Source organism: Miscanthus floridulus, chromosome 2, assembly GCF_019320115.1.
Source record: "Miscanthus floridulus cultivar M001 chromosome 2, ASM1932011v1, whole genome shotgun sequence".
Lineage (NCBI taxonomy): Eukaryota > Viridiplantae > Streptophyta > Magnoliopsida > Poales > Poaceae > Miscanthus > Miscanthus floridulus.
Window position 1 is genome coordinate 144,861,889 of NC_089581.1, and position 19,803 is coordinate 144,881,691.

General features: G+C 49.3%; 1 protein-coding gene across 1 annotated transcript in view; it reads right to left on the reverse strand.

Moving 5' to 3' along the window:
• Positions 1-1,803, reverse strand: part of LOC136537211 (endoglucanase 9-like) — a 4,763-nt gene extending 2,960 nt beyond the window's left edge. The window contains exons 1-3 of the mRNA XM_066529258.1: positions 1,187-1,803; positions 406-713; positions 6-313 (exon numbers count right to left, since the gene is read on the reverse strand). Coding sequence (XP_066385355.1) covers positions 6-313; positions 406-713; positions 1,187-1,571 — 1,001 coding nt within the window. The 5' untranslated portion in view covers positions 1,572-1,803. The remainder of the gene's footprint in view (positions 1-5; positions 314-405; positions 714-1,186) is intronic.
• Between the last annotated feature and the right edge of the window lie 18,000 nt (positions 1,804-19,803).

Below are 19,803 nucleotides of genomic sequence, written 5' to 3' on the forward strand. Positions count from 1 at the left end.
CACACAACTCATCCCAGTAACTGGTTGAATTGTAGAACTTTGCAGCATCTGAGCCACCTGCACTATACCTCCCACGCCGTTCCCTTGCAAACTGGAAGAGAGTGGTAGCACCATGTACAAGCTTCTGTGAGTAAGCCTTATTGTCCTTGAATACAATCGATGCTGCAGCTAATGCTGCAGCCATTTCAGCAGCAAGATCTGAACAAGCGTGGCACTCAACCACTGGACGTGGGTAGTCAATGTCCTCTGGCCTCATCCAACAATAACGATCATTGGGCTGTGTGGAACCAGGCGAAGTTGCAGCACTTCCCACCTGCACCCTCCATAATTCAGATTAGCAATGACCTGGTGGCAACAGGCAAGAACACAACTCCAAATACATCCTATTTGAGATGAAAATTTTACCTGCGCAATGACACGATCAATGCTATCGGCTGTGGAATTAAAGGTCTTCAAGAAGTAGTCTGACCCCCACTTGATAATGTCACGGACATGGCCAAGTTCCCCGACAGCATCGTACTTAGCACTGTACTCAATGACGCTCCAGCTGAGGAGGGTCATGGAGAAGGCAGCTGGGAAATTGAACTTGACAGCGTCCCCAGCATCATAGTACCCGCCGACCAGGCTTCGCCGGACTGCAGGGTCAGAAAGTCCGTCCTTCATGCAAGAGTTACCACGCCATGGTATATTGTTGTGCTTCGGAAGCTTCCCAGCTGCAGCAAATTGAACATCGAAGATGTCAACGAAATGTGACTTTTATACTGAGAAATCACTGTTTACAATGCAGTTTATAACCATCTAAAACCTGGAGGCTCTTGGTATGGTATACCTAGCTAAAAACGCCTTAAATCCCGTCTTTTGAACCGGCGTTGCAAATCACTAGAAGAGATCCCAAAAATGTTGAAACTTTGGCATCCACAAACTAGAAGAAACAGCACAGAAAACTGATATTCCCTATTCTATTAAGGAAAAATGTCTTAGAAATCAATCTTTGGCACACAAATTTCTCAAAGCAAGGCATAGATTTCTCGAATCAGCGGAGACGACCTTGAGCCCGCTATTTCAAACACAGCGGCGCCATCACGGACACACACACACACACAAAAAAAAAAAAAAAAAAAATCTTTGCAACACTCCACCCACGCAATGGCAAAACCCCAAAAGAAACAGAGTTATTACTACTCACATCTCTGGGCATTGAAGAACATGAGCGCCTTGTGCAGCGCGACTGTGTAGTCGTCGGGCGGCGGCGGCGGGCGGTGGCGCCTGGGGATGGCCTTTGCGATCCCGGCGACGACCCCCGCGAAGACGGCGGCGGCGAGGAGCACCCCGAGCGTCCAGACGAAGAGCTTGCGGCTGACGACGAGGCAGCCGATGTCGACGTACTTCTTCTTCTTGCGGCCCTGGTCCCCGGGCACCGCCAGCAGCCAGCTCTGCTGCGTCTCGTCGAGCGTCCGCGACAGCGCGCCCCGGTCGATGTCCAGGTTCCGGCTGCGGTCGTCGTCCGTGGCCGAGTCGGGGTGGCATATCTCCAGCGGCCCGCCCCACGGGTCCCTCCCGTACATGCTCATCTCGCCCCTCCCCGCCTAGCTAAACCCTTGTCAACAAGCTACAACCTTCCCCTCCTCCTTCCTCCTCCTAAATGCTACCGCGCTGGTCGATGCCTCCTCGCGAGACGGCGGGCTCAGCGCGATGTTCCAGCGGCGCGGAGGGGAGGGAGGGAGAGAGGCCAGCTGGAGCTGTGGGCTGGGGAAGGGGGAAGTGGGATTTGCTGGGAGAGAGGCGGCCGGAACAGTGACGGTGGGGGAGAGGGTTGTAGTAAGTAGTGGGATAGTAGGATCACGGATGGGGACGCATGTCTGCTGTACTTGCCTGCCGGTTTGTTTGCTAACCAACGACGCCATCTAAAATACAAGACACATTCGTATTTTGGATAGTGTTACAGACAAAAGATTCAATACTTATTCAACATCTTCTTCAATAACGAAATCTAAAAGAGAATCCTTTCTGTAAATAGGTTTTCAGGAGAGATAATATCCATATTTAGGTTGCGTCTCTTAGGCAACCTAAAATAAATCTTCCGTACAGATACTCTGTTGAAGACTAATTTTAGATCTCTCACTATTTATTTTGGGTGTGGGTCTTCTTGGCGTCTCCAATAAAAAGACACAAACCCAAAATAGATAGTGAGAGGTCTAAAATCAACCTCCAACAGAGTACCTATATGGGAGACCTATTTTGGATTACCCGATATGAATATCCTCTCTCATAAAAACTTATTTACAGAAAGAATTCTGTTTTGGGTCTTGTTGTTGGAGAAGATGCCGAATAAATATTGAACCTTTTGCTTATAACGTTATCTAAAATAAAAATAGGTTTTATATTTTATGTGGTGTTGTTGGAGATAGCAGCTGCAGAGGTTTTTGAGTGTGGTGTTGGGTGTGGGGATGGCGATGGATGCTAGTCTCTCTTCCTTAGTACGGGATAACCTTTGTTTTCTTGCTGCCATGGGAGCCCCGGCCTTCCTCGTCCGGGGACGGTCCATGCGTGTCTCGTGCTCACATGTTTGGTGCCGGGTCTTTATTTTATCTCTGTGTGTAACAGGTGTTTTGCCAGAGTTTTTAACTGCACATGGCACTCTCAATGTTTCTATAAACATTAATCATACTATCATCTAAACATTTTACTAATATGATAAGATAATTATTAAAGAGAGAACAAAAATCATAAAAACTGAGTTTAAGTTAAAAATCATGTCCACACGAAAACCAAGACATAAAAGGATATGATTGATAGATAATGAAAAGAGAATATATGTGATTGAATAAAAAATTATTCCGAATAAACTATCTATTAGAAATAATTTCTATATGCAGTGTTTATAAAAATTAATAGGTATAAAAACTAGCATCGACCGCTCTATGCCTTTTACGGTATTTATTTATAAAACTGATCCCTCTAGAATGTTAATAAATGTGTCTGAGAATGTCGGTCGTTGGCTTGCTGCTTCAACAAATTATTTTCTTTCTCAGTGCCCAGGTTGCGTTGTACGTTTGTACACTTGGCGTCTTCTATTGATTTCAGTCACAGCTTATTAGTCAGTTAACAATATTTGTTTTCTCACAATAAATTAGTACCACTCAGACTTATCAGCCCAAAAACTAACCAGCGAACATGCCGTTGTACTGCCCAGGCAATCCCAACTCCTAGTACTGTACATGTCGAGGAGTATACGTCGCTTGAACTTAACAACCATGGCTTATCATCATCGTACAATGGTTTTCTCTCGTAACAAATCAGCGAACAGTATTTTTTCGCCTGGCTTTTAGTCATGTTTCCTTCGCTGAAAAGGTAGACTAAAAAATATTGTTCACTAATTTATTGTGAGAGAAAAACACTATACCATGACTAATAAATTTAACTAACATTACAACTACAGTCATGCATGTATGTTGAGTGGGTCTGGGAGCCATGCTTGGCACCAGTTACCACTACTAAACTAAGCTTTTTACCGGTACAGCTCTAAAAAAAATACATCTCTTTTGTATGGTCTCTTTTTTCTTGAACTTACACAGCACCGAAACGAAATTTTCTTCCTTCTATGATCTTTCGTCCGTTGTTTTCCACTTGATGGTGTTAAGTTAAGGGTAAAATAACCATTTTATCCTTGGCAAAAAAATAAAATGCAGAGTTTTGTTTGTCTGTTGTATATTTGGAGTAATATTAAGACAATAAATTCACACATAACAGTACACAATAGGACACATAATCTAGTACACAAATATATTACAATAAAATGAGCTTATCAAATGCATAAAAACATTCACAAATGCATTGCAATTAACCATAGTTTGACACATAAATTATTCATAAATCCACTATAGTTTCAGTCTCACATAAATAAGGTGACACATAAATAAGGTCACACAAAAATGTGTGAATTCAAACATGCATTGGTCTCACATACAGCGATCGAATTCAATAGGCATATCACAAATCAAAGACTGAGCCTTATTTTGCTTCGCGTGCTTATGGTAGGGCTGCTAGGAAGTCATGTCTTGCTTCTTGTACATATCGATGGGCTATCAATTGGCACCTTCGGAATGTCTACGCCTTCTTTCTTTGGAAGGCCCAGCTTCTTCTCGATGGGTGTCTGCTTCATTTTACCTTAAGCAGGTTGATCTTCGTGTGAAGCAATAAAAAGTGCTTCGGGCTGATTTGACCCACTTCTGTTAAGCGCTCTGTCTTCCTTTCTTGTACAGCTGCTCCAGTTTAGCTTTGCTGCCCACATCAGACATTTTCCCTTTTTTGTTTCTTCTTGTATAGAATTGTTGGTGTTCTTTTTGTTTAATAAAAAGTTTACAGTGGAGGTCTCTCCTGCTGCATTTTTTATTAAAAAACTAGAGATCGCAGTGATATCACTGAGGATATGTACTTGTAATACACCTAGTAAAGCTCCATAGCTGGTTCCAATACCTCCATTTGAGACTTTCCTGTTGAAAGGTCCTTGTTTGGTTTTGATAATTGAGTGACAATCTAGGTGGACTAATTGTGTCGGTGCGAAAAGTGACCAATTAGTAAATATTTATCGTTTTGTCATACGTTGTGATCAGATGTGGCCTAGCACTCAATGACACAAGATTTATACTAGTTCAGGAAACGTGCCCTATGTCCAGTTTGAGTCGATCGATGACTTATATTCCTGAGCCTAGGTGCTCGAAGTTTGCTATGGAGTTACAAATGAGAGGGAGTAAGATGGGGGTGTCAGAGGTCCGGTCGAACTCGAGACCGAAGGGCCAAGAGTGACAAGAGCTTCAACGTGCGCTAAGTGTTCGAACGTATACTCTGTCTGGCTTTAGAGTTCTAGAGCCAAGCAGAGAGAATCGGAATCAACTGTCCGAATCAATTGTCCCAATCTCAATCCCCCCTTTTTTGGAGAGAGTGCATCCCCTTTTATAGATAAAGGGGATAGCTTTACAAGAGAGAGAGTGAGAAAGAAAAAGTGTGTGTGTGCAACCTAGTCTTATTGCCCACGTCGTCGGGTACAAGGTGGTTTGTCGGTGTCCACAATATTGTTGACGCCTAGATGCATATGATAGGCTCCATCGTGCTCTTCTGGTATGACCAATGTCGATGCCTACCATACTGTAGGGCAAATGTCGGCGCTCATAACACTGTTCGTGTTTCGACACGTCTGAAAGGTTGCGAAGCATCCTTCTGACATGACCTAACAGTACTATCCCACAGGTGTGCAGGGTACAGTCCTCGTTATTAAGGTTTGACTTCAGCGCCCTGCCTTACTTGCTCCCCTGACTCTTTGGGTCCTTACCGACCGGGCATCCCCGTTCGGTTGTTTCCCAGTCGGCTCCGACCGTGATGGTCGGAGAAGAGCTATAAGTAGAGGTTCAGTGTACTACCGGTCGGAGAAGCGTGTTAGAGTTAGAAGCGAGCGTCATCCCTCCTTGGCCAGGCCTTCTGATCGAAGAGGTGGGGCCAGAGTCGAAAGCAAGCGTCGTCCCTCCTTGGCCAGGCCTTCCAGTCGAAGAGGCGAGTTAGAGTCAGAAGCGAGCATCGTCCCTCCTTGGCTAGGCCTTCTAGTCGGAGAGGCGGGCTAGAGTCAAAAGCAAGCGTCGTTCCTTCTTGGCCTGGCCTTCTGATCAGAGAGGCAGGACGGAGTCAGAAGCGAGCGTCGTTCCTCCTTTGCTAGGCCTTCCGATCGAAGACTGGATTGTCCTTCCAGCCTGTCATTGGGTATCTAGGCCAGCCTAGGAGTTACCCGTTGTTCGCAACGTCATCTGCTGGGCCGAGCTTTTGCTAGAAAGCAGGTCTATTAGGGACTCCGGGTTTAGGAACCCAACATGAGCCCTCGAGCCCCTAGACGATTCGGGTAGAATCATCTAGGGGATTTTTTGTTTTGACAGCGGGTGCACGCGAACACACCCGTGGGTGTAGCTCCCGAGTCCCCGGGCGATTCGGGTAGAATCGTCTAGGGGGTTTTCATTTTGCCAGCGGGGGAATTCTTTGTTTTGACAATGGGTGTGTGCGAGCGCACCCGGTGGGTGTAGCCCCCGAGCCTGCGTCCGACTAGTGAGTTGGTTGGAGGCTGAGCATCTTGGTACTCTTTCCTAGGGCTACAGACTGTCGTTTAGGGTGTTCACCCATGTTTGTCCTGCCTACGACCTACACGATCGGTTGATTTCCTGAGTCGGTGTCGAGCGACCTGAGCCCCGTTGGGCTCGATAGGGGTTGGTCTAGTTTCGTGCGTTACCCCGTCCGTGGTTTTCACAACCGGAGGGGCTGAGCTAATGTTGCTTGCCTCGATGGCTCGAGCAACACGCTTAGTGAGCTCGCTAACGGGCACGTTCGAGTGGAATCTAGGTCCGTCGTTCGTGATGGGGTCAACATAGCCCTCATGTGGCATTCCACTGCTCCTTAACCCATGTCTCGGTAGATGCCCGGGTTATTCTAGAGACCGACTCAGGTGGCCCGCTGGCCTCCCCTCGATGGAGATTATATGGGCATCGCTCGAGGTTAGGATTGAACGAGAAGGTTAAGATGACCCTGTCTGCTTCTGAGCAGATCGGGTGAGGGTCGCTGGGGTTCATCTGCATTTTCTCCCCTGGCTCTGTTTGACACAAGGCAGCCTTGAGCCCTTCGTGGGCCAGCCTTCGAACCCTGGTTGGTCATTGCTCATGTTGAATAAGGCAACTGCTGCTTCGTGACGCAACACAGAGCGTTATGATATATTTAATTGCATATGCGATACTTCGGATGTATGGTATGAATGAATGACTATGAATGAATGTGTGAATGCATGTATGAGAATGGATGATCATGCATCAGAAAAATAAAGTAAGAGGGGTTGGTAGAGTTATCTTGATGACTTGAGTGATAGGCTCAAGGAGTTTTTATCGGATATGTTCGAATGGGATCCGTGTTCATCATTCATGACGGAGTTGGCATGGCCCACATGGGGCATCCCTCTACTCCTTACCTATCCCTTAGCATTTGCCTGAGTCGTCCGATCGACTTAGGAAGCCCGTTAGTCTCTCCTTGGCGGAGATCCCATTGTTGGGCCCTTCCAAGTCCTGCCTAGGAAAGCGGAGGGCCACCTGCGTGCGGTTGCGCCTTGTTTCCCATGCCTAGCATGTGGTAGTGGTGGGCCACACCCAGGCCATGTCCCATCTAACTAGACATCGTCTCGTTGGGCAGGGCGCATCCCATCAGTCAGGACGCGTCCCGTTGTATTCCCATCCGCATTGAATAGGGGAAGGGAGAGGGGTTTTTGCCCCAACCACTTGCCTGTCTCCAACCGCCGCATCTCCTCCTTAAATAGGGGAAGGGAGAGGGTTTTCATCCTAATCCCTCGCCTATTCTCCAACTGCTGCTCTTCCTCCTTCTTCCTTTTCGCCAAGCACGTTCGTGTGCCGCGGTGGTTCCTAAGTGAGAGAGGGTAAAGCGAGGGAGAGGAGGACTCACAGATCCGTTCGTGAGTCCAAAGTGTGATGTCGAGCTAGAGGCCATTAAATGTGGATGAGTCAGTGCTGGCCGCCTTCGCCAAGAAAGGGCTGCTCCCGCCGAAGGAGATGGCACACTAGAGGGCTCCTATGGGGGACGCATTTCTACGGCCTCAGGGCGACGAGGTTGTTTCCTTCTTTGTCTTCCATGAGCACGGGCTTGGATACCCCACACACTAGTTCCTACATGAGCTCCTCAATGAGTGGGGCCTAGAGCTATAGCACCTCAATCCGACTAGGGAGCTGCATGTCGCTGGCTTCGACACCATCTACGAGGCCTTCCTCGGGATGGAGCCGCGCATGGATCTCTTCCGGTGGATCTTCACCGGGCGTGCCTTGTCGGTGGGGAAGCCACCCAGGAATGCACCGGTGGGGGGTTTTGCCCTGTAGAAGAAGTCGAGACCGTCGAGCTCCTACCCCGCGTACTCCCCTAGTGACTCCAATTGGGGGTGGCATGGGAAGTGGTTCTACATCAGAAATTTGGCAGAGGCGCCATTCCCGCCATTCACTAGAAGGAGGCCGAAGAGGTGGGATAGCTGGTCATGGGGGCTTGCTAGTTGGCAAAATAAGCTAGAGGTCGTCGAGGTGGAGCTCCAGAAGCTAGTGCAGCAAGGCCTTGACGGGGTATGGGTATTTCACACCTTCTTATATAGTCAAGTCACCCAATTGGCAGAGAGGAGGCGACCAATGTGGAACTACCTGGGCCTAATAGATCCTGACCGTGCATCGCCGGAGGAGTTGGCAAAGGACGAGGTATGAAGTCAGCTCGACTGGGTGCTGCAACTGAGGGCTAAGGAGTCCCTTGAAGGAAATCCCAGACCCCTCCATGCCTCGAGGCTGTCCACTATGGTACGCTCTCTTCTCCTTATTTCGTACCATTTTCTCTTTTGTTTTCCTGTATTTTGACTTTGAGTCATTTGTTTTCATAGGAACTTGCCGGTTACAAATTCCGACCGCATCTTCCGAGGGGGCCGGAGGGCGTGGCTCGGCAAGCCACCCTAAAGGAGGAGGTGGACGATAAGAAGAAGAAGAGAGTTGAGAAGGCTCAAAGGAGGCACCAGAAGGAGCAGGAGATCGCCTGGCGTGTGTGGGCCTAGGAAAACAGGAGCGACATGGAGGTGGAGCTCGAGTCAGAGGAGCCCATGGAGTTGGGTGGTGACGCGAGCTCCTCTAAGGATGGAGACTAGGATGTTGTCATGACCTCGTCGAAGCATCATGAGCCTATGGCCTTGACTGCCAGCGATGGGTGGGATGTAGAGAGGCACGGCGACGTTCCTACACCAAGGAAGCGTGCCGCAAGCTCAGACGCCGTCGGTGAGCGGGAGGTGAAGTGGACACGATCATCGCGTCCTTCGGAGGCATCATCGGCCTTGTCCCTACCTACTCTAAGCGTGGCGAGGTAGGCCAGGCGGTCGGAGGAGTAGGCTCGCACCCCCGTGTCTTCGGGGTTGGTGCGTGCACATGACCCACAACGAGGGGACACCCAGCCAACTGCTCCGGTGGGTGCGCCATAAGTCGGCGGTCGCGGTGACTCGTGGGTCGATCGGGAACCGACTAGGTCGGCACCTCCCCCGGCCGATGTGAGGAGGCATGGGTCGTGACCCATGAGCGGCCCTCGCCCAGCGGGTTCGTTGCTAGGGGTAACCCTGGGCGTTCGGGTTACCCAAATTTTTCGGGTCGGGTAATAAGAAATTTGGGTAATGGAAAACATTATCCGAATTCAGCCTCGAAAAACCATTACCCGAAATTTTTTGGTATCCAATAATTCGGGTTCAGGTTCGGGTATTCCCGAACTATCCGATATTCACAAAAACCAGCATTTGTATAGAATTTCAGCAGCATTCAGTTAATCAGTTTTTTCCAAGTTTCCAGCATTTCATAGAGAAAAATGTATAAGCAAAGTACTAATAGTACCAGATAGCATAAGACCATAAGTTCACACTTCACAAGTACAGAAATGTTAAAAATAGAGCCACAACACAATGTCACATAAATACTACAGAGAGACAGTCACACAGTATCACTTGAAGCACTGAACCATTTCAAATTAGAAATAGAAGAGGAAACAAGAAAGACTGGAGGTAGGGCTATTTGTTCTTACTGCTCTTTTGCATATCTGGAATATGGGTAAATCAGGTACCGGGCGGTGTTACCTGAATTTCCCGAACTAATTTCGGGTATCTGGAATCACTATCCAAAATTATAACCGGGTAGATTGGGTACGGGTTCAGGTAGTTCGGGTTTGGGTATTGGGTAGCGGGTAATTTGCCTAGGGTTAGCTAGGGGGTCGGGGCTTCAAGGCCCTGCCCCTTGCGTCTAGGTATGTACCCATGTTTCTTTTATCTCACAATTGAGTTTTTTTAGTGTGACTGACCCGTACCTTTTTGACAGTGGTCAGATACTAACGGGGTTGAGCATCACCCCGCCTCTCGTGTAGGAGGAGTGGAGGCCTAGCCTACAGCGGGTCACGACGAGCATCGGTGAAAGCAGGCTGGTGGCGGTGCATCTTTCCCCTCTAGGGGCTACGCTTTCTAGGCCGGTCATAGGCCTAGTGGCAGCGACAGTGGAGGTGATGGCAACAATCCTAGTGGCGATGGTGGTGGCCGGGTCAGAGGTGACCCTCATGATCCCTCCTGCACCGGCAATGGCAGAAGAGAGGGGGAGACCGAGATCCTTGCCTCGCTTGGAGGAGGGATGCACAGCATGTCCTCCTAGTCAGAGCTGGAGGCGTCAGGAGGTGACGCGGCTAGGCTGGAGGTAGAGCATCCGTCGGTGGGTCGTGGAGTTGAGGAGGTGGAAGTCCCCTACCCTAGAGAGGCAGGCACTAGGGTGGAGCCGCCGGTCGTCCCACTATCATGGGAGTTGGCGATGGTTCGATCATCGACTGGGCCTTCTAGTGGGTTAGGGACGACCCACGACCTGGTGTGGACCTCCCTTGATGACCCGAGGAAGGTTTGGTTCATCCTTCAGGATGAGGAGGAGGTGCAGCTCTGGGACTTGCTTGGGGGGAGAGGACTCGCATTGGAATCTGATCTCGCCCAAACTAGGGTGAGGCTCAAGGAGGCCTTGGAGTGGGTCAAGGTTGTCCAACAGGCAGTTATGGTCGACCTACCCTACATTGTAGAGGTAAGTTTTCTATGTTTGTTCTTGACTCCTTGGTCTTTTACTGGTTGTCTCAGCATGCTTGCTTCTTGCTTTGCAGGGTTTAGAGGAGATGTCAAGCTACAAGTACCGTTTCCTCTGGGTGGAGCACGCTCGGATGGAGTGGGAGTCTATAGTGTCATGGCGGGTCACTAAGCTCGAGTGCCAACTAGAGTTCGCCTGCCATGAGTCTCAAGACCAAGCGGCCGAGGCGACAGAAGCGTGGGCGGCGGTGCGGCTCGTGGTGGGGCGAGCGACTACCGTCGAGCGCAGACTTGACATGGCGAAGGTCTGGTAGGCAAAGACCAAGGCGGCGCTCTAGAAGTCCCTGGCGGAGACCGAGGGGGCACTCCAGAGCTCCCTAGAGGGTTTGGAGTCAGAGCAGAAGGCCCGATCAGAGGTTGACCAGGAAGTGCTCGCGCTCCGAGGGCAGATGCTTGGGATGGAGGAGTCGAACGCTCAGCTATGCGATCAGGTGACTCGGTAGAAGGAAGGACTCTCCATTCTTGAGAGCACTCACCTTGGTATGTACCTATTCCACTTTTGGTCAATGCCTTAGTTTTTCTCTTTCCTTTCTTCTGAACTTGTCGTGCTTTTTCTAGAATTGGGCAGAAGAATCGGTTCTCTGGAGTAGGACCTGGAGACGACCAAGGTGATGATTCATCAGAGCGTGGAGGCTCTGACCAAGTCCCTTGAAGAGTGATGTGCTCTCGAGGGGGAGCTTGACTAGATCTGCAATGTCACCTAGGTCATCATCTTGGAGGTGTTTGGGTCGGCGTCGAGCACCAGCACGCCTGCCATCTGATTGGTGGAGGTCTTGGATGAAGTTCGAGCGCTTATCTCCGATGGGATGTTCTATGGGACATCGGGGGTGCTGACTTCAGTGGTGATGCACCACCCAAACCTGGACTTCACTGCCATCTATAGTGGGTATGCCAATGGCTGGAGCATAGGCGCCATCCATGCGCTCGGGGAAAGCTTGCTGCCACACGCACAGTTGGTGGCCAAGCAAGTCTCCGCGCAGTGGGTGATGGAGGCTTGCCATGCGAGCATGGCTAAAGGCATGTGTCAAGATGATGTTGCCTAGCCTATGGATAGAGTGGAGGCTGGGTTAGAAGCGAATGTCGTCCTGCCTCCGATCGAGCCAAACATCATCTCGTTAGAGACCGAGCAGCTTTTATCCTCATCGATCGAGTCAACAGTCGATGCCATGGGGTGGCCCCAATAGAATGTAAAGTAAGAATAGTCATTATGTGTAAGGGATAAGTTCATGGGGGAGCCCCCTATATAAACATTTTTGTGTATTCATGAATACAACAATTTCATTTTGTGATGGAATCACTTTGTAAGGGGAAGCTTGTCCCATCCATTCCTTATTTTTACCCTAGCATAGCTTTGTTTCTTATTCTTTCTTTTTCGCACCTACCCATTTGAACCATAGGCTACAACCTTAAGAACCTGAGCATGGCTCATGAGGCTTAGTTGCTCATAACCATAGGTCGTGATGGGGTGTGATTGGTCGGAATGTTTAAGGCATAAGTTACGTAGGGTAATTAAAGGAACGGACTACCCTTTCGTCCGGGTAAGAAGTATTTACTATATGATAGTAAAAAAGAGAAGTGGTATCACACCCTCGTTGGCCGATAGTGTTTGGGCCAGGGTGCTTGTATGAGCAAACGTTGAATGAAAGAAAGCGGTAAGACCAAATTTTTAGGGGAAGAAACGACATAGTTGTTCGATGTTCCAAGTGTTGGTGAGAACGTTGCCATTGTCATCCTTCAGTCAGTAGGCGCCTGATCAGATCACTTCGGTCACCATATGAGGTCCTTCCCATGGTAGAGAGAGTTTGTGTTTCTCCTTGGTTGATTAGGTCCTTCGAAGCATGAGGTCTCTGACTTCGAGGATCCTCCCTCTGATTTTTCTTTCATGGTACCTATAGAGACTTTGTTGGTAGCGAGCGGAGCGGATGATGGTCATCTCATGGGCCTCCTCGAGTAGGTCGACTGTGTCCTGCTGTGCCTCCATGGCTCGGTCACAGGCAAAGGCCTTCACTCTTGGGGTGCCATGGTCAAGGTCAGAGGGCAACACTGCTTCAACTCCATAAGCCAGGAAGAAGGGTGTGAACCTTGTGGATCGGTTCGGGGTCATTCTCAGGCTCCAAAGGATCGCTAGGACCTGATACCCATCACCCAGTGTACTTGTTGAGTCGATCGAAGATTCGTGGCTTGAGTCCTTAGAGGACCATGTCATTGGCTTGTTTGACCTGACCGTTAGTACATGGGTGTTCGACCGAGGCCTAGTAGATCCTGATGTTGTATCCATCACTGAAGTCGAGGAAGAATTTGACCCCCTCTTCTGAGCGAATGTTGGTGATGGGCTTCGCCTCAATCCACTTGGTGAATTTGTCCACTGCTATGAGTAGGTGAGTGAAGCCACTCGGGCCCTTTTTGAGAGGTCCTACCATGTCGAGACACCAGACCATAAATGGTCAGGTGATGGGGATGGTTTGGAGCTCCTGTGCTGGCAAATGAGTTTGCCGAGCGTAGAACTGGCATCTCTCACACCTATGGATGACCTCCTCTGCATCTCATAGCATGGTGGGCCAGTAAAAACCTTGGCAAAAGGCTTTTCTGACCAACGACCTTGGAGTTGCATGATGTCTGCAGATTTTGATGTGGACCTCGAGGAGGAGCTATTTCCCTTGGTCGGTAGGGATGCACTACATGAGTACTCCCGACAGACTTCGCTTGAAAAGTTTGTTACCGAATGCGACGAATGTCTTGGTGCGTCGAGCGATCCATCGTGCTTTGGTCCTTTTAGTTGGGAGAACCTCCTCGAATGTCTTGGACTTTGCTTGAAAAGTAGCGACGCTCGCCAGTCAGCTTGATCGATTGCTACCATGGCGATGTCGGCGGGTGACGTCGTCATGGAAGCACCAGGGTTGGAGCCCCCAAGCGCCGGGTTGGCATCGGGGTGTGTCTGCATCGGACCTTCTAGGATGTGGGTGGATGGCTCATGAAGGTCATTGATGAAGACCCCATCCAGAGTCAGAACCCGCCTAGCAGCCAATTTCACAAAAAAATTGGTGGCCTCGTTGTCCTTTTGGGGATATGATGTAGTTCAATCCTAAGGAATTTGTCCTCGAGCTTGCATGCCTCCTGGCAATATGCTGCTATGAGGGGGCTTTTACAAGAGGACTCCTTCATGATTTGGTCGACGACCAACTCTGAGTCGCCATAGATGTACAGCCGCGTAGCGCCGAGCTCGATGGCGATGTGTAGTCCGTTGATGAGGGCCTCATATTTTGTGACATTGTTTGAGGCCGAAAATGGAGGTGGATCATGTAGCGGAGCCTGCTCCCATCCGGGGAGATCAAAACCACTCCTGCCCCTAAACCGAGCTCCATTATGGACCCATCAAAGTACATCATCTAGTACTCATGGGTGACGTCTAGGGTCGGGAGCTGGACCTTCGTCCATTCAACGACAAAGTCTACGAGAGACTAAGACTTAATAGCGATACATGGGGTATAACTGATGTCATGCCCCATTAGTTCAAGTGCCCACTTGGAGATCTATCTCATGGCATCACGGTTGTAGATGATGTCTCCTAGTGGGTATGAAGTGACGACCGAGACTTTGTGGTCGGTGAAGTAGTGTAGGAGCTTCCGGGTCGCCATCAGCATGGCGTATAGGAGTTTCTACACCTAGGGGTACCAAACCTTGTCATCGATGAGTACCTCCCCAATGAAGTATATGGGTCGTTGGACCTTAAGGTGGTGTCCTAGCTCCTCCCTTTCGACGACTAGGGTGGCACTCACCACGTGGTTGCTTGTCGTGATGTAGAGGAGGAGGGGTTCTCCCCATTTGGGAGCGACGAGGATTGGGGCCAACATCAGCGACGCTTTGAGGCTCTCCAAAGTCTGTTGTGCTTCCTCAATCTAGACGAATGTGTTTGTCTTTTTGAGAAGCTTGTAGAGAGGCATTCCCCGCTCGCCTAGCCAAGAGATGAACCAGCTCAGAACAGCCAAACAGTCGGTGAGCCTTTGTACGCCCTTGATGTTGCATATAGGGCCCATGTTGGAGATGGCCGTGATTTTCTCAGGTTGACCTTGATACCGCGTTCGGACACAATGTATCCAAATAGCTTCCCTTTAGAACCCCAAAAACACATTTTTCGGGATTTAATTTGATGTTGAACCTTCAGAGGTTCATGAACGTTGCAGCCAAGTTTGCGATTAGGTCACAAGCTTGAACCGTTTTGACCGCTATGTCATCAACATAGACAACAATCATTGGTTTTGGCTGCTCAACTTGGTTAGGCTGGTCAAGCGGGTCGATTTGATCAGCGAAGCATTGCTGCATGCACTATTGATAGTTGGTGCCAGCGTTCTTTAGACCGAAAGGCATAGTTACCTAACAGTACGAACCATACGGGATGATGAACAAAGTCGTGAGCTGGTCAGACTCTTTCATCGTGATCTGGTGATAGCCTGAGTAGGCATCTAGAAAGGAGAGGATTTCGCATCCTAAGGTGGAGTCAACTATCTGGTCTATGCGTGGCAAAGGAAAATGGTCCTTTGGGCATGCCTTGTTGAGGCTGGTATAATCAACGCATATTCTCTATTTCTCGGTCTTCTTTTTAACAAGAATAGGATTAGCAAGTTAGTCAGAGTGGTATACCTCCTTGATGAATCCGGCTACCAGGAGTTTGGCGATCTCCTCGCCTATGGCCCTGTGCCTCTCATTGTCAAAGCGACACAGGCGTTGCTTGGTGGGCTTTGAGCCTAGGACGAGGCATAATGCATGCTCGGCGACCTCCCATGGTATGCCTGGCATGTCAAAAGGTTTCCATGCGAAGACGTCGTGGTTGGTGCATAGAAAGTCAGCGAGCTCGCATTCCTATTTGGCTAGGAGTTGGGTCCTGATCCGCACCATCTTGGTTGGGTTAGTGGGGTCGATTCCCACCGCCTTAGTTTCCTCGAGTGGGTGGAAGGCAGTTGAGGAGTTTGGCTTGTGGCAGTCTAGGACTGATGGGGTCGATGATTCTCTAAGCTGAGGGAGCTCGGTTGAGTTGATGACGGTAGTGGTAAGCTCGTAATGCTCATGGTCGCACGTGTAGGCATGTGAAAAGGTGGTACCCACAGTGATGATGTCATTCGGTCCTAGCATCTTCAACTTGAGGTAGGTGTAGTTGGGGATTGCCATGAACTTGGCATAGTATGGCCGCCCCAAGATGGTGTTCTAGGACCCTAGGAAGTCCACCACCTTGAAGGTAAGGACCTCCAAGTGGAAGTTGGCTCGGTCACCAAATGTGATAGGCAGGTCGATCTGCCCGAGTGGGTATGCATGCATTCCTAGGATAACATCGTAGAAGAGAGAGCTCACTGGGCGGAGCTCTGACTGGGGGATGCGCATGGCATCAAGGGTGTCGACATAGAGGATGTTGAGGCCATTGGCTCCGTCCATCAACACCTTGGTGAGGCGCTTCTTGCGGACGATGGGGTCAACGATGAGCAGGTAGCAACCTAGTCTGGCGATGTGTGAAGGATGGTCCCTCTGATCAAAAGTGATTAGAGATTCCGACCAGCTAAGGAAGGAGGGGACCGCCGTCTCAGCGACACATTCCTCCCTGTACTACACCTTGTGCTGGCACTTAGAGTAGATGGCATCGGATCCCCCAAAGATTATGATGCATTGCTTAGGGTTAGGAAAGCCATCCCCATCCTTGCCCGTTGTGCCTCCTTTCTTGGCTGCTGCCTCCTTGCCCTTTCTTTCTTTAGGCCCGTCAACCTATCATAGGAAGCACTTGAGGAGCTCATAGTCCTTGTAGAGGTGCTTGATGGGGTAGGCGTGGTTGGTGCATGGGCTATCCATAAGCTTGTCGAAGTGATCGGGTTGGCCCTGCTAGGGATGCTTGCCCACGCGATTGGGCGTGGCGACCAACACAGAGTTGGCCAATCAGCGCTGATCCTTCTTGTTATTTTTGCCCTTCTATGCGGAGGGGCCCTCGTCTTGATCCTCGCACTTGGCCTTGCCCTTGTCTCAGCCTCCGTTGAAGACCGCTCCGACCGCCTCATCGCTGGAGGCATGGTTTGTGGCGACATTGAGTAGGTCATGAGTGGTATGGGGCTTCAGATAGCTGAGCATATAGACCAGGGACTCATAGGTTGTCATGGAGAGGAATGCGCTGATGATGTCCGTGTCGATGACATCAGGAAGGGAGATGCATCGTTTTGAGAACCTATGGATGTAGTCCCGTAGGGACTCATTGGGCTCCTGCTAGCAGCTCTTGAGGTCCCAGAAGTTCCTTGGGTAGACATACGTCCCCTGGAAATTCTTGACGAAGATCCTCTTGAGGTCTGCCCAGCCGCAGATGCTACCATGCGAGAGGAATTCGAGCCACACTTGAACATGTTCCCCCATGCAGATGGAGATGTATTGAATGATGAAGTGGTCATTATCCACTGCTCTGGCTTAGTAGGCGAGCTAGAAGTCTTCGAGCCATATACCGCTATTCGTCTCCCCGGTATATTTAGCGATGTTGGTAGGCGGTCGAAAGCACAGCGGGAATGGTGCTCTCTGGATTCGTCGACCAAAGGCCCATGGTCCTAGGCCATCTGGGCTAGGACTCCAATCGTCGGGTCGGTGACCATGCCTGGGGCATGTTTCACCGCTCCCCTCAATGGTCCGGCCATTTCCCCTGTCGCCTGCTCTCACTGCCCCTCGATGGACATCATCATCACGTCGAGCTTGACGTCGGTTGTTGATGATGCTACGAGCGTCTCGGTTCAGCCCGAGCCACTCATGCATAGGGGGTCAGTGTGGAGTGGGTGCCGGGTCAGGCCGTGGTGCAGCTGTGGCTTCCTATTCTACGCCCGGTGACTATAGTGGTGAGAGGATAGAGCGATTCATCTGGTGCGTCTGAAAGGTCTTAATGGCTAGAGGGGGTGAATAGCTTATTAAAAATTTATACAATAACACTTAACAAACCGGTTAGACAATTATGAGGCGAGGCAAGTGTTGCGCTAGCCTACTAAAATAGCAAGCCACCTACCACAATTCTAGCTTATATAGTTTCTATCCACACAATAGCTATGACACTACACTAAGTTAGTGTGCTCTCAAAAACTAACTAGAGAGCCACACTAACCAAACTAACAAGCTCTCATAACTAGCTACACTAAATAGTTTGACAACTAGTTTGTAGTAATGTAATGAGAGTGAGCAAGAAGGTTATACCGCCAAGTCGAGGAAGAAGACGCAAGCTAGTCCTCGTTGTGGCAATTCACTTACTTGGAGGTTCACACGCTAATTGGCTTCACATGCCAAACCCTCAATAGGCTACCGCACAACCAACACAAGATGAGGATCACATAAGCCACGAGCAATCTACTAAAGTATCTTTTGGCTCTCCGCCGGGGAAAGGTCAAGAACCCCTCACAATCACCACGATTGAAGCCGGAGACAATCACCAACCTCCACTCGATGATTCTCACTGCTCCAAGCCGTCTAGGCGGTGGCAACCATCAAGATTAACAAGTGAATCCCACAGTGAAACATGAACACTAAGTGCCTCTAGATGCAAACACTCAAGCAATGCACTTGGATTCTCTCCCAATCTCACAAAGATGATGAATCAATGATGGAGATGAGTGGGAGGGCTTTGGCTAAGCTCACAAGGTTGCTATGTCAATGAAAATGGCCAAAGGTGTGAGCTTCAACCGGCCATGGGGCTTAAATAGAAGCCCCCACGAAATAGAGCCATTGTACCCCTTCACTGGGCACAACTCGGTGTGACCGGACACTCTGGTCGGATCGACCGGACGCTGGCCCTCAGTGTCCGGTCACGTGATACACGCCACGTGTCCCCTCTCTTTGAATACTGTTCACCCGATCTCAATGGTCAACAGTCGACTGGACACTACGGCATAAGTGACCGGACGCTGAGCCTCCAGCGTCTGGTCATTTTCAGTAAGATTCCAGAAACGAATTTCTTTAACCGGACGTGTCCAGTCATGCTTGACCAAACACAGCCAACGTCCGATCACATGGTGACTTTCTTCTGCGCTGTCCGACAACACGACATGACATAGCCTTCTAGCGTCCGGTCACTGAGCAACCCAGCATCCGGTCAGTTGACCGACGCCAGCGTCCATGCTGCTATAACTGACCAGACGCGCCGGTCCCTCTGAGACCAGCATCCAGTCACCTTGTGACCAGGGAGACTAACTTCTTTTCACCTCTAACTTTTTCACCCTTGCTCAAATGTGCCAACCATCAAGTGTATCACCTTATGCACATGTGTTAGCATATTTTCACAAACATTTTTAAGGGTGTTAGCATTCTACTAGATCCTAAATGCATATGCAATAAGTTAGAGCATCTAGTGGCACTTTGACAACAGCATTTCGATACGAGTTTCACCCCTCTTAATAGTACGGCTATCAAACCTAAATGTGATCACCCTCTCTAAGTGTCTTGATCACCAAAATAAAATAGCTCCTACAATTTATACCTTTGCCTTGAGCTTTTTGTTTTTCTCTTTCTTCTTTCCAAGTCCAAGCACTTGATCATCACCATGGCATCATCATCATGTTATGATCTTCGTTTGCTTCACTACTTGGAGTGTGCTACCTATCTCATGATCACTTGATAAACTAGGTTAGCACTTAGGGTTTCATCAATTCACCAAAACCAAACTAGAGCTTTCAATCTCCCCCTTTTTGGTAATTGATTACAACCCTTATACAAAGATATGAATTAAAATTCAATTGAAATCATGTTGCTTGCCCAAGCATATTTACCATATGTAAAAGGATATGGACAAGTTTCATAAACTCCATATGGTAGCAATTGCTCTCCCTACATGTGCTAAGAGTTTGGATTATAGCTTGCACATATGATTAGATAGGAAATATAGGAGTCAATGTCTACCAAATGATGCTAAGGTATAAAAGATGGACCTTTGAAGCGTGATACCACTTGGAGTGCACCATTATACCATCCTTAGCACCATGGTTGCTTGATACCACTTGGAAACACTCAAAAATGTAATCACTAGATAACCTATGTGTCGGTGTTTCGGACCGGGGGTCCTCAACCAACCAGTGAATTTGTTCTGCGTGCTCCCGATTCCGGATGGT